This window comes from Trichechus manatus, unplaced genomic scaffold (assembly GCF_000243295.1).
Source record: "Trichechus manatus latirostris isolate Lorelei unplaced genomic scaffold, TriManLat1.0 scaffold00108, whole genome shotgun sequence".
In the NCBI taxonomy this organism is placed as follows: domain Eukaryota; kingdom Metazoa; phylum Chordata; class Mammalia; order Sirenia; family Trichechidae; genus Trichechus; species Trichechus manatus.
This window is the reverse complement of record NW_004444044.1, coordinates 6608205-6623766: the sequence shown is the minus strand read 5'-3', so window position 1 is coordinate 6623766 and position 15562 is coordinate 6608205. Positions and strand designations below refer to the sequence as shown.

Sequence of the window (15562 nt, the reverse complement as noted above, 5' to 3'; positions counted from 1 at the left end):
TAGTGTATTTTTTGTGTGTTGAGTGCATTTTACTAATACTCTTAGTGTGGTGAGTTTCGATTATTTGGAACCTTCAATTAAGCATGCCACCCTATTTCCCATTCATTTTGGATCAAAAAGAATTTACTTTAGTAATGAGGAAGACCTTAATGTTGCCTACTCATTCCTGGATACACAGATCATTTTAGGGAATATTATAGGATGAGATTATTTACTCCAGTCAGTTTTGCTATGGGCCCCACCTCCCTACAGAGTCAAACTCCTGTTCAATTCATGTGGGAAATGTATGAGGAGAAGGTGAGCAAATGCATCACAATTATGCACCAAATTTGAGATGCAGAGAACTGTAAACTCAATGGCCGTTTTTACTTAAGAGTTCCTCTTCAAAAAGGAATTACCAGCTGCTCTAAAGATTAAATTCTATAAATGACATTGTAGGGTCGTTTTCTGTAAATCCAAGAGGGAGCGTCAAGTTCTGTGTGTCAGTTATAGTTAAGAAAAATTAAAACATTAACCGTTGCTGTTGAGTCCATTCTGACTCATAGTGGTCCTATAGGACAGGGTAGAACTGCCCTATAGGGTTCCAAGGCTGTAATCTTTACAGAAGCAGACTGCCACATCTTTCTCCTGCAGAGCAGCTGGTGGGTTTGTACCACCAACGCATAACCACTGCACTACAAGGGCTCCTTTTCTAATTCATAGTTAATACACTCTTAAATTAAGTTATAAAACCATTCAGGCAGACAAAAGAATCCTTTACCAGAAAGTCAATCATCTGAACAAAAAAGGAGCAATTCAACAGTAAGATAGGCTGTGAGTTGATATAAGCCATGCCTTTTTAAAACAGAAAATGACCTATTTCTATCTAATCCTTCATATCTTCCTTCCAGAGGGTAATTTTTATTCAACATGATACCTTTAGAGTTTAGTTTTCACTTCTGTGTGCTTGGTAAAATATATCAAACCATATTAATATTTTGGAAAATAATTAAACTCTTTTACCTGGACTGGAAAAATGTTAATTTTTACACTTTAAGAATTATTTAGAACCCCTACTGTGTTCACAAAAGTTTCTTCTTTCTTTAAAGTTTCCTTTATTTATGCATGATTTGCTAGAAGGAAAGAAATTTCGTGAGTAATAATTTAATTTTAATAGTCATAGTATCCCAGAGCTTACTACTGGTATAACTCACACATGGGTGAGGTAGAAGATAGTAGCTACAATGAATAGGGAAGTTACTTAAAATGTCATCTCTTTGGACTGAATCACTGCTGTTCCTGTTTATGTTTCCTTCCTTTTAGGTCTCTTGGCTCATACTCAAGGGCTAGAACTCCTATAGATTAACTTCTGAATCAAGGAATCAACAGTATAACCTAGGATACTCTGTTTATGGTGTATCATGTAAAGGAAGTGAGAAAAAAATCTATCGTGCTCTCCCTGCCAAAAAAGGAGATTGTATCAAAGGATAATAAAACAAAAACAGCTCAGCAAATGTGCATATTAGTAAAGAGGCTTAGATGCTCTCCAAGTGACATTTTGAATCTGTAGTGTCTCAGATCCATGACCATTATTTCATATTTGGCGTCTTTCCTGGATTAGGAAGTTAGAAATGCAACTTTGGTTACACTAGTGAAAAGGAGGGCTCCCCAGAAAGCGAATATCCAGTGAATATTTTATTCCTTAAGAGAAGAAGTCTGAAACAGATAATTGTAATGAAAACTGAGCTCTATGATTCTGAAATATAAAGAGGAATTCTACAGTAGTAGTGGGTTCATTTATAATGTAAATTTTATATTGACCATGGGCTTTAACTCTGCTTAGGTCAATTTACTACTTTACATTATTCCAAAATGCTAAATTAGTTAATAAACCATATTTCTCAGATAATTTTCTGTGGTTTTGCATTAGAAATATAGAGGAGTTCTTTTGTAGAATGTGCCTTATGGGATATTTAAAAATACTCAAGTGGTAGATTTTTGAAAACTTTATAACTATAAATGTACATGGACTTACTAAGCTAGGTAACTGTAACAAAATTGTTTTATGGCACGGAGATCATCATCTTTCAGCCTGAAGTCCATTCATAATATTTTCATCAAAAAGTGCTGCTCTGGAGCTTTAATATGACTAGCCTGCTTTAAAAGGCAAAAGAACAGAGCACAGACCTGGATTGTGGTTGAACAAAATCTGAATCATTCACTCACTGCTGGATTTCATTAGTCATCTGGTTGAGTGTTGAACCTCAATAAATGCTTTTATGTTTCTAATTAGATTGAAATTATCTCTGTGGTTAGACATTACTTATCGTTTGTCATTGTTTAAAGTGATGTAGGCTTAATATTAAATATTCTAAGTAGTATAAGACCTTGACCATTCATAATTCCTTGGAAATAAGTCTTCCTAAATAGGCAAATTTTTGGAATAGTTTATATTTTATATTGAAAGTAGATACTTCATATTAAAAGTATCTACTTTCAGTACGTTTGAGCTTTTGATTCTCAAAATAAAAAAAAATTTTAAATATTAAGCTCTCATTATATCTTTAGGTGGTGGCTTTTAAGACAGAACCGTGCTCTAATTTTTTTAACCTTTATGCAGATTTGAAGAAATATGAACATCAGGGATATTTTTTGTTTGGATATTATATATGCTTTTTCCATGACTTAAGCCATTATTGATTTTAACTATGGAAGCATAACGAAAAGCTGTGTATTGAAGAGAGGGGAATATAGACAGTCATGTTTATGTAGTGAGCAGGGCATAAGGTAAACAACATGTATGCCTTATGCTTTGATGTGCCATACTGTGTTGCTAATGGCCCTTTTGAGGACACACACTGAGCATGAAGTTAGTATTTAGGATTAACATTTTCAGTTTGGAAATTTTCTAGCTTGGCTCTAGAGACCTTCTGAAGGTCTTCACTTTTGATGTCACTACTCTGAATACTTTGTGGATATCCTACAGTTCATGCCCATTGCTTTCTTTAAGACCCATCTTAAGAGGTAGCTCCTCCAAGAAACTTCCCTTCTTATCCTGCCTCTTCTCAGACGATTCCTTAGTTTCATGTCCGTTGCCAATTTGAATAGTAATTTTTGATGCAAAATAATCATCACCTGATAATATGTATAATTAATAAAGAGGGCCCAACAAACCCTTATTCAAAGGCTGTTTGCTTTCAGAATTTTATATATAAACTACTGCAAAATATTTTAAATGAATTGAAGGAAGGTAGAAAGAAGGCAATAGGAAAGGACACAGAGGAATCAGAACTGACAGCAAACCCTCTGCTTAACACTGAGGGATGAGAAAGAGATAAAATACGAGGAACAAATATGTGAACTCAAAAAACCAAATATTGGGCTTATTTAGGTGAAGATACAGATAGCTCTGCATTCGCCCAAATGCCTTGTGGCACCACAATATCCACTATATATATTAATAAATGTCCATTATTATGTCAGAGTAATTTCAGAGCAGTAAGTGGTAAATTCTAGAAATATTTTGTACAGATACAGTTTTAAGAAGATGTTTTATACTTTATTAAAAAAGATAATCAGAAAATTTGCCTATTTAGAAAGACATTTCCATAGAATTATGTGTGGTCAAAGCTTTATACTACTTATAATATTTTCAGATATATTTTGCAGATGAAATAGATTTATAGAGCTGAAGATTGGTTCTTGGTTAAGGAAGCATACCATGGGCAATAATGTGCTTTTGTATGCACATACAGCTTTTAAAAAAAAAACAACCTCTAGGATTTACAAAGGAATGATTGATTAGTTCAGTTATTCAAAACATGGTACAGATGAAACCATGCATTGTCTCAGGATCAAGGGACATGAAAAAAGGTGTGTGCTACTAACATAAGCCATACCTCAGTGTTGGCCAACTGTTTACAAGTGAGTGCTAGGCCACAGCTTCATTTTTCTTCTTGGAAAACTCTTGATAGTGAATCAAGACCATTCATATCTGAAGGTCTATCTATGTTGTTATTATTTCTAGTACTCCTGTGTAATTTGAGCTTTTACTTTAATCAATTCTGATTTGGGGTAAGTGTTTAAAATATTTCTCATACCTATCAAATTCACTAGTTTGAGTGTACCAGTATATATAAGACATTTTTGTGTAGAAAATTTTCATTATTTTTTAAAAACAAATTAAAGTCATACCCTAAGTCTACTTAAGTTATGAGCATTCAGCCTTATGAGATATTTTATTTAATTGCTCACTTTAGCTTTTGAGGTATATATTTTTTTTCTTTTGCAAGGACTGATTTGGAATTTCCTTCCAGAGCTTCCAGGAGAAAGCCGGTATGCGGTCATCTTTGTAGCTGTATAGTTGGTACATCTAGTCTAGTGTTACATGCTCTTCTCAGATCTTGACTTGATATTTTATGGCAGTGATAATCAAGTATATCAAGATGTGAGGTCTACTTATTTGGTAATATCATTTGCTTTGCTTTACTTGTTCCTTTTTTTAATTTAGCATTTAAATTACGTAAACATTATCATATGTATGTTATGTTTTGTTAAGCTATAAAATACCTTAATGAGATCATTTAAGCAGTTATAAAATAATGAATAAAGGGAAAATTGATTGTGTTAACTAATTTTAATTGTTGATGTAATTTCTATTTTAAAGGAATGTGTTATCTAAGCATAGTGAACTTTAATTTTGGGGTTTATGAGGGCAGAAAACTTTTCCCATTGAAGTTAATGGAATCAGCTATGTCTTATAGTATTGTCACTCCCATGATGATAGTGAGACTGAGACAACAAAATGTTAAATAATTTTCCCAGCCTCACACAACTAATATATAGAGGACCTGGGATACAAACCTCAGGCCATCTCATAGCAGAACCCATGATTTTAGCCACTATACTGTATCACTTCTTTCTAGGCGGGAAATTTGTTGTTGTTAGGTGCCGTCAAGTCAGTACCCAATTATAGCAACCCTATGTACAATAGAAACATGCCCGGTCCTGTGCCATCCTCACAATCGTTGCTGTGTTTGAGCCCATTGTTGCAGCCACTGTGTCCGTCCATCTCGTTGAGGGTCTTCCTCTTTTTAGCTGATCTTTTACTTTAGCAGGCATGATGTCCTTCTCCAGGGACTGATCCCTCCTGATAACATGTCCAAAGTATGTGAGACAAAGTCTCGCCATCTTTGCTTCTAAGGAACATTCTGGCTGCACTTCTTCCAAGACAGATTTGTTAATTCTTCTGGCAGTCCACGGTATATTCAGTATTCTTCACCAACACCATAATTCAAAGGCATCAATTCTTCTTTGGTCTTCTTTATTCATTGTCCAACTTTCACATGTATATGAGACGATTGAAAACACCATGACTTGGGTACGTGTGCGATACGTCATTTGAATTTTTGACTGCTGCTTCCATGGATATTGACTGTGGATCCAGGTAAAATGAAATCCTTGACAACTTCAGTCTTTTCTCCATTTATCATAATGTTGCTTATTGGTCCAGTTGTGAGGATTTTTGTTTTCTTCATGTTGAGGTACAATCCATACTGAAGACTATATAGTCTTTGATCTTCATCAGTAAGTGCTTCAAGTCCTTTTGACTTTCTGCAAGCAAGATTATGTCATCTACATGTTGCGCATTGTTAATAAGTGATCCTCCAATCCTGATGCCATGTTCTTCATATAGTCCAGCTTATGGATTATTTGCTCAGCATACAGATTGCATAAGTATGGTGAAAGGATACAACCCTGATGCACACCTTTCCTGTCTTTAAACCATGCAGTATCCCCTTATTCTTTTTGAATGACTGCCTCTTGGTCTATGTACAAGTTCCTTATGAGCACGATTAAGTGTTCTGGAATTCCCATTCTTTGCAATGTTATCTGTAATTTGTCATGAACACATAGTCAAATGCTTTTGCATAGTCAATAAAACACAGATAAACATCTTTCTGGTATTCTGCGCTTTCAGCCAAGACGCATCTCACATCAGCAATGATATCCCTCATTCCACATCCTTTTCTGAATCCAGCTTGAAATTCTGGCAGTTCCCTGTCGTTCTGCAACTGCTTTTGAATGATCTTCAGCAAAATTTTACTTGTGTGTGATATAAATAATATTGTTTGATAATTTCTGCATTCTGTTGGATCACCTTTCTTTGGAATGAGCACAAATAAGGATCTCTTCCAGTCAGTTAGCCAGGAAGCTGTCTTCCAAATTTCTGGATATAGACGAGTGACCACCTCTAGCACTGTATCTGTTTGTTGAAACATCTCAATTGGTATTTTGTAAATTCCTGGAGCCTTGTTTTTTGCCATTCCCTTCAAAGTAGCTTGGACCTCTTCTTTTAGTACTGTTAGTTCTTGATCATATGCTACCTCCTGAAATGGTTGAACATTAACCAGTTCTTTTTTGTACAGTGACTCTGTGTTTTCCTTCCATCTTCTTTTGATGCTTCGTGCATCATTCAATATTTTACCCATAGAGTCAGTAGTATTATAACTCAAGGCTTGAATTTTTTTCTTCAGTTCTTTCAGCATGAGAAATGCTAAATGTGTGCTTCCCTTTGGTTTTCTAATTCCAGGTCTTTGCACATTTCACTATAATACTTTACTTTGTCTTCTTGAGCCACTCTTTGAAATCTTATGTTAAGCTCTTTTGCTTTGTCATTTCTTCCTTTCACTTTAGCTACTCTATGTTGAAGAGGAAGTTTCCGAGTCTCTTCTGACATCCATTTTGGTCTTTTCTTTCTTTCCTGTCTTTTTAATGTCCTTTTACTTCTTCATGTATGATGTCCTGGATGTCATTCCACAACTCGTCTGGTCTTCGGTCATAAGTGTTCAATGCACCAAATCTATTCATGAGATGGTCTCTAAATTCAGGTGGGATAAACTCGAGGTCATACTTTGGCTCTCATGGACTTGTTCTGATTTTCTTCAGCTTCAATTTGAACTCGTATATGAACAATTGATGGTCTGTTCTGCAGTCAGCCCCTGGCCTTTGTTCTGACTGATGATATTGAGCTTTTTCCATAGTCTCTTTCCACAGATGTAGTCGATTTGATTCCTGTGTATTCCATCTGGTGAGGCCCACATGTATGGTCACCATTTATGTTGTTGAAAAAGGTATTTGCAATGAAGAAGTCATTGGTCTTGGAAAATTGTATCATGTGATCTCCAGCATCATTTCTGTCACCAAGGCCATATTTTCCTACTACTGATCATTCTGCTTTGTTTCCTACTTCGCATTCCAATCACCAGTAATTATCAATGCATCTTGATGGAATGTTTGATCAGTTTCAGACTGCTGAAGTTGATAACAATCTTCAGTTTCCTCTTATTTGGCCTTAGTGGTTGGTGTGTAAATTTGAATAATATTCGTATTAACTGATCTTCCTTGTAGGCGTATGGATATTATCCTATCACTGACAAGTTGTACTTCAGGATAGATCTTGAAATGCTCTTTTTGATGAGGCATATGACACTTTTCTTCTTTAGTTTGTCATTCCTGGCATAGTAGACCATATGATTGTCTGAAACAAAATGGCCAATACCTGTCTATTTCAGCTGTAATGCCTGGAATATCGATATTTGTGCATTCCATTTCATTTTTCCAATTTTCCTAGATTCATACTTTGTGCATTCCAAGTTCTGATTATTAATGTATATTTGTAGCTGTTTCTTCTCATTTTGAGTTGCGCCACATTAGTAAATGAAGGTCCTGAAAGCTTGACTCCATCCATGTCATTAAGGTCAACTCTACTTTGAGGAGACAGCTCTTCTCCAGTGGTATTTTGAGTGCCTTCCAACCTGAGGGTCTCATCTTCCTGCACTATACCAGACAATCTCCTGCTGCTACTTATAAGATCTTCACTGGCCAGTTTTTTCAGAAGTAGACTTCCAGGTCTTTCTTCCTAGTCTATTTTAGTCTGGAAGCTCAGCTGAAACCTGTCCACCTTGGGTGACCCTGGTGGTATTTGAAATACTAGGGGCATAGCTTTCAGAACCACAGTGACACACAAGCTACCGCAGTACGACAAACTGCCAGACATGTGGTGAGGGATAATATAGGAACAACAACAACAAAAATATCAGTTGCCATCAAGTTGACACTGACTCATGAAGAACCTGTGTATGTCAGAGTAGAACTGTGCTCCATAGGGTTTTCAATCACTGATTTTTCCAAAGTAGATTGCCAAGCCTTTCTTCTGAGTGTCTCTGGGTGGACCTGAACCTCCAACCTTTCATTTAGGAGCTTGCACCACCCAGGTTCTATATTCAGTCATTCCTTTGTAACTAATAGCACTGGTGGATGATGTATAAGCCACAGCTCTCTCTAAGCCAGGGACCCATTCACAGTTCATCTCAGTGAGAGCTGTCTTGAATGTTAGCCTTGTGTCAGCTCATTTTGATGAAGTTTTAGAGGACTGGTCTGGTTGGCTGCTAGGTTTCATCCTGTACCTGTGAATCCCAGTCAGTTTCATGAGGCATTTAGGTTCTGATGAGGGGTGAATGGAGAGGGATAGGGAGTTACTAAACAACAGACAGAGGTTAAAACAATACTGAAGCACAAGTTATACATAAGTATGTTGTACCTAATAGTCACTGCTCTTCATAAAATTGTAGGATGCCCTTATAACAAATAAAACTACTGAAAAAAATCATAAAGCTGGATAAGACCTCCAAAAACAGTCTATTTTCCTGGGATCCCACGTAATGTTCTTAAAGTTTCGAGGAATACTAGAAATATAATTTTATGTTTTTCCACATTTGAGTTTGTGTTTTTTAGCAGATGAGCTCGTAAAAATATATCTTTGGTGGCAAATTCTCTACATATTGGAGAGGTGCTTTATTTTTTTCTGTTCATTTGAAGTAACTGCACACAGGGTAAACTGTGAGAGGGAAGGTTCTGAAGGGAAGCACCTGATAACGCAAGGAGAGTCACATTTCAGCAACATGATGGCTTCTTATCCAGAAGAAGCAGGTTCATGTTTTGCTTTTTGATTCTTTTGATGTTCCATGCAAATGAACCCTTGGCCTAGATTTTTGAAAAAAGTTTTTTTTAATGAACATTGAGCCCTTTTAGTCCTTCCTGTAAAGGTAGGGATATTTCTCTGTCCTTCGTCAAATTTGTTGAGGCAGAGAACTGATAGCCCAGCTTAGCTGTGCCAGGCATCAACCGTATTCTTATCAAGATCAGAGAGATACTCATCCTGGAAGTGGAGGGAGTGTTATCCGCACTTTCTGGAGGCTCTTTCACAATATTGTGAGTGAGGGAGACAAGGTCCATTAAAGGCCTGTTAGGGAGTAAGTTTGATGTTAAAGGGGCTCAGATCAATTCTGGAATTTAGGAGTCTATATTTTTGAGACATTCAGAAGAACTGAGGTAGGAGTCAAGATCCACAGAACAAATCATCTGAGTTTAAGGCTGCCTTGTTTTGTAAAGAAATGTTATTTGGGACTCTGTTTACTTTAACAATGGTTAAAAATAACTATCATTGTACACAAAATGATACTTAAAGAGAGACGTTTTTATTTGCATAACAAAGCAATACATTCAGATTAAAAGATGAAACTCATTCTGTACCATACATTAAAAAAAAAAAAATGCTTACCTGAAAATTTAAATGAGGAAGTAGCTATACTTAAACACCCAGTTTTATCCTTTAGCTTCTGAAGTAAAATGGTTTCAATCCTATCCCAAAATTTTGCTGCATTATTCTTATAGCACAATTTAAATTTCAGCACAATGTGCACTATCGCTTTCCCTTTGACTTGGCTGAAGAACAAAAATAGAAAACTAAATTATGCTTTATTCCTCTGCCTCTGTCACTCTTAGTGGAATCTTTCTAGCTTTCGTTAATTGGAATTCCTGGCAGCTTTTCTAGTCCCTCCCAAGGAAAGGGAAATGACATTTTATGGACAAGGTGGAACAGGGTAAAAAGATTGTGATTTAGCCTCAGGAGAACCAAGTTTGTGTTCTAGATCCACCATTTGCCAACTCTGACTACAGCAAGGTGTTTGCATTCTTTGTACCTAAGTTTTCTCATCTCTGAAATGGGAATGAGAATAGTATTTACTGGATTATTGTAAATATCATATAAAATAATGGATCTGAAGATATTTTGAAAATCTCAGAATGAAGTGTAACAATTATTTATTAATATCAATGTATCTATGTATTATAGGATATTTATTATAAATCCATTATAGACTCTGCAGGAAGAGTCCACAGAAGATAACAAAATGAAATATAATGGGTAAGATGAGAGAATCATTTATTATCTTGGCTTTCTTTTAGCTGAGAGGCACAATTTGTAGTAATGGGTCAGTTCTGTCTCATCTGTTGGAAATAATGGCTGAGGGGAAAAAAAAGTTGGACTGGATTTATTTTAATTTGTAATTCTGCCTTGAAGATGGAAATGTGTAAGCCAGAAAATTTAAAAGGGGGGAGCTACTGTTTACGCAGTGGAATGTCTAGTCTGCTCTAATCTCTATTTCTGTGGCTCCTTGCCTCTTCCTAGGCATTTCTCCATATTTGTACAATTGCTAATCCAAAACATCTCAGAGCTCTAGGTAACTGGGGAAGGATCATGAGAACATCCATTTCCAAACTTTCATAACACTTATGATCAAAAAATAGAAACCAAGGCCAAGATTTTCTGAGTGATTATAATACCTAATTGTTTCAATTATTTTTTTCCAGGGTAAATAAATAGATTAGTTGATGTCTATATATCCTATCACTTTATGTTTTAGGGGTGCATGTACCAGATGCCCTTCCTTCTGAGGGTATGAATGAATTATTTTCATTTCCTTTGTACAGAATTAGGTGATTGGTAATTATATGTTAATTTATTAAGTATTCTCATTTCTTTCTCTGCTTTTATGTTGGTGCAATACCAGTTTTTTCTGGTCTGATCTGCAGGTACAGACCCTTTGTTCCTTGTGGAAAGGACAAGGACTTATCACATTACTCTGTTTATTTTAAAGAGTTTATAAAACCATGAATGTCACCTGAACTTTTCTCCTAGATCAAATATAGACACACAGATTCTTAATCTGATGCTATTAGGGTCATATGATCCTCTCTATTACCACAAACATGAACTAAGTTGTTTAAATTTTACCTTCTCCTGACTCACAAATAATGTTCAGTTTATATGAAAAAATGTAATTTTTTGCCACAGGCAGTTTTCCTTTCCATTCCCCAATTTCACATTCATTCATTCATGTAACAAATGTGTATTGGTCCAGACAATATGTCAGACAGAGTTCTAGGTACCAGAGCTCTATCTGCGTATAACACAGCAAGGTCCCTGCCCTCATGTAGCTTATATTCTAGTAGGAGAGACAGATAAAGAAGAAAAGAAAGAAATAAGATCATCTTCGGGGTAAGTGCTATGAAGAGACTAGAGCAGTGACTGGAGGGTAGAGTTGGGAATATTGCACAAGGTTTTAGGGAAGTCCTCTTCGAGGTTGCCTAATGACAAGAAGAAGTTGAGTCATGCTGAGATATTGGGGAAGAACATTCTGGGAAGAAGGAATAGCAAGTGCAAAAGTTCTGTGGTGGGAACAAGTTTACTGGTAGAATAGAAGGTAGATCAGTGTGGATAGAAAGTTGTGAGTGAGGTCAAGGGTATGGGATGAGATCGAGAGAGAGACGGGCCAGATCAAGTAGGGTCATGTGAACTATAGTAAGGAGTTTGGAATTTGTGGGAAACCTTCAGAGGGTATTAAGCAGAGGATTGATGTGTTTGTTAATTCCAGTTCCTTTGGGTGACTGTGTGAAGAATGGTTTATAGGGGTGGCAAGAATGAAAGCTGGCGATGAGACAGGTTAATATAGTAATCTAAATAAGAAAGAACATGGGCTGGACATAGCAGAGAAGGTAAATGAGAGGAAGTGGAGAGTCCCTCCTCTGTAACCCCTGCTTAAGGTCTCTGCACCCAATAGCTTGTTTCTTCTTATAGTCATTTCTGTCACATCAGTTCAGCAGGTTCTTTGTTTTCCCCCTACAATCAGCTAGTGATTCTGCCTCCAGAATAACTTACCTGGTTTGCTCAATTAAAAGTAGCAAATGGCACTGTGAAATGCTGGTTACAATACAAAGAGTTTGTTGGCAAATTAGAGCTGATCAGTTATGGTTGGTTATCACCTTCTGGCACTTACGAAATTAACATGATTGATTGTAGTCATCAAAATGAAGTCAAATACTGTGTTACTTCTCAAATATTATAGTATTATTTATATATTTGAGCAATTAAAAATGCTGTGTAGTACTGTTATGAGAACACAAAAGGAATTATTTTCAAAGTGACCTTTGAAATGAGACTTATTTGAAAAGTTAAATAATCAGACAAACATCTTGAAGATGATAAAGAATGAAATTTGAAAGTGTTTTAATGGAATGTGCGTCATATCCCAGAGATTTGACAATTATTTTAGCAGAATATCCTAGGACCTTGATAATCAGAATTATGAAAATTGCTAATATTCATGTGTGCTTCATATATACTCATTACTTTGTGTAATCCTCATAAGAACTCTATGAGTTAGGTATTATTATTTCCATTTGTAAATGAGAAAAACTGAAGCTTAAGCAATAAAAAGTTATATAACCAGAAATTTCTTTAAAAATATGTACAAATTCATGTTGCATATAAATAGAAAAGGTAATAAGTTTTGGAATCTATGTTTGCCTGAAACTAAAAGCCTGTTCAACTTTATTTTCTTGGTTGATTTTTAAATAATGTATGCTCTTAACCAGTATCCCAATGTACTTTTCAAGATGACAACCTCTAGAAAATGGGGTACATATAATGGCTAAGGGTGTGTGTGGCATGACTGTTCAAATTAAACCCGTTGCTGTCAAGTCGATTCTGACTCAGCGACCCTGTAGGACAGAGTAGAACTGCCCCATAGAGTTTCCAAGGAGCAGCTGGTGGATTCGAGCTCTGAACCACTACGCCACCAAGGCTTTTTTATTTACTAAATGTGTGACCTTGCAAGTCACAACCTATCTTTGCTTCAGTTTTCTCACCTATAAAATGGGAAAATAATATACCTACTGTGATGTCCTTCACCAACAAGTAAGCCCATGCACCTTCCATGTTCAGAACCTTTATTGAGACCTCGTTATGTAGGCATGATTGATTGAATCATACTCTCCCCCTCTCCCCTTCAGGTCAGCTGGTATCACAAGGTACCTCTTTCTGGCCTGGCCAGCCTCCACCTCAGCCACCTTATTGGCATAACCTGTTAGGTCTGAAGCTGTCTTAGATAACAACCCAAAAAACCAAACCCATTGTCATGCAGTCGATTCCGACTTATAGCGCCCCTACAGGATAGAGTAGAACTGCCCCATGGGGTTTCCCAGGAGCAGCTGGTGGGCTCAAACTGCTGACCTGGTTCACAGCCCAGCTGTCAACCACTGCACCAGCAGGGCACAAAGATACTTCAATTACTCACGAAATTCCTGGGCTTTAGAAGTTATCTTTCAGGAACCAAGGGCAAAGAAATTCTTTGGGGAAAGTTAACCCCACATCTACAGTACAGAGTTGTTATAAGGTTTAAATGAATTAATATAAGTAAAATGCTCTGAGGTATTGGTTAAGAGTGTGGATTATTTAAAAATGAACCAAGAAAATAAAATAGCACAGGTTTTAGTTTCAGGCAGACCTAGATTCCAATTATTAACTTTTCTATTTGTGTTTGCTATTACTATTTTTCCTCTCATACTCGCTTAGAAGAGAAACCACTTCTGAGTTACATCTTATTTTCATCCTATTAAATAGTGTCACTCTGGATTGACTCCTTTATTTTTCTTGTAGACACTAAAAACAATTATATCTTGTATTCACTCCAGCTACCGCGATTTTAAGTAACAGTACTGGAGAATTTATTTTAATTTGTTGCAGATATAATTTAATTTTAATAGTTGATCCTATTCTTTAAATACATCCAGGTAGATTTTTCAATTGTATTTAAAAAATATATCCAGCTGGAAAAAAAGAGAATTTAAGTTTGTAGGCATTGCTTTAATTCCACGCATATCCAATAGCTACAACACAGTTTTAAAAAGAAGTTGGTGGTTGCTATTGTTGTGGAGCATACAGGTTCAGAAACTTTTTGCTAGAATTTCATGCAGTTTTTTCCCACAGGGATATGGAATTATTGCATTCAAAAATGGCTCCCACTGCATGAGTGGTTTATCATACCATCTTGAATGTTAGCTCTTCTCCCTAGGGAAATGTTTCCTTCCCCTTTCTTCTTAAGGAGAACTTATTGGAACTGCTAACACTAAGGAATTGCTTGAAATACAGATATTTGGTTTTATACATCTGTGTTTATCTTATCCTGAGGTGGGTTTTCACAGGGTGGTAGGGCACATTCTGCATCCAAGAGGTTTTATTTTTTGGCTCCAGTATACCATCACAGAATTTTGCTTAAATATTTTTAATAGTTAATAAGACTGATGATGAACAAAGTGGCAACATGGCATGTGTAATGCACAACTAGGGAGTAATAGGCTATTTCCCTGAAAATACCAGATAAAAACAAAAAACCTACTTTAGGGAATCTTGCTACTAAGGCAAACTGTATAGTGGCCTTCCTAGTTTTGCTTGTATGCCTGCCTGTAACTCAGGCATAGTTAACTCACAGCCTTACTGTGTTCAAACTTGGACATGTATGCATTGGGGTAAGGCGTCTGTGTTAGTGTCTGGGTAGCTATGTTCTGCTACGATTTAGAAACTGTAGATCCCCCATATCTTTTTTCCCTTTTATTCCTGTGTATGTTCACTGTAGGCCCCAGTAGCCAATTTCATTACCTTGTAGGCTTCTCAATAATTCATGAGAATAAAAAATAGTATTTTATGTATGTTGAGATTCTGCAGTGCCCAACAGAGCCTAAAACAATTTTCTGCACATAATGAGTAATATATACTTAAAAATTAAATTTTATTGATTATATAATAAACCTAAGGAAGAGTTTGGGTATTATTTTCTACTATATTCTCATGACCTAGCATAATGGGGATGCACAGTAGGTGGCAAATAGCTATTGACTATTTAATGCTAACTGGTGCTTGTTGTGGAGCATCCATTGTGGAGTATCCATTTCTTAGTGACTTAAAAAAAAATCGTGTACCTCTGTTACCCGTTGATTTCCTTTTCTCTCTATGAACCCTCCTTCTTCCAGAAGATAGGTTCTTTGTAACATGCCTTTTTATTCTCTTTTCCCCCTTTTTCTTTTAAACATATAATTGTCTGATGGAGATTTTCTGCCAACTTGAACTTCTTTCTACTTCCTGCTATTATCTATTTCAGGTTCTCTGTTCCTCACTACTGTTTGGATAAACATCTTGGCTGCTGTGCAATAGCTGTAAACTCAGATTTCTGTAGGGTCCAGGAAGGTAAAGTAAAGGACTGATGTTGGTTGGGCACAAATATATATGCATAATTGGGTGTGAGTTGGGGACTGTGGCAAACTGCAAAACCTCATTTCCAGCTTATTGTTACTGTGTGGGATTGTGGGCCCATTGTTGCCAAATCTTTTGACTTTTCAACAGAAT

At 36.3% G+C, this 15562-nt stretch overlaps 1 protein-coding gene across 1 annotated transcript in view; it reads right to left on the bottom strand.

The window, feature by feature from the left end:
* The window catches only part of LOC101354356 (transmembrane protease serine 11C-like), a 71308-nt gene that overhangs the window by 14769 nt on the left and 40977 nt on the right, over nt 1–15562 (bottom strand). The window contains exon 6 of the mRNA XM_023737821.1: nt 9602–9765. Coding sequence (XP_023593589.1) covers nt 9602–9765 — 164 coding nt within the window. The remainder of the gene's footprint in view (nt 1–9601; nt 9766–15562) is intronic.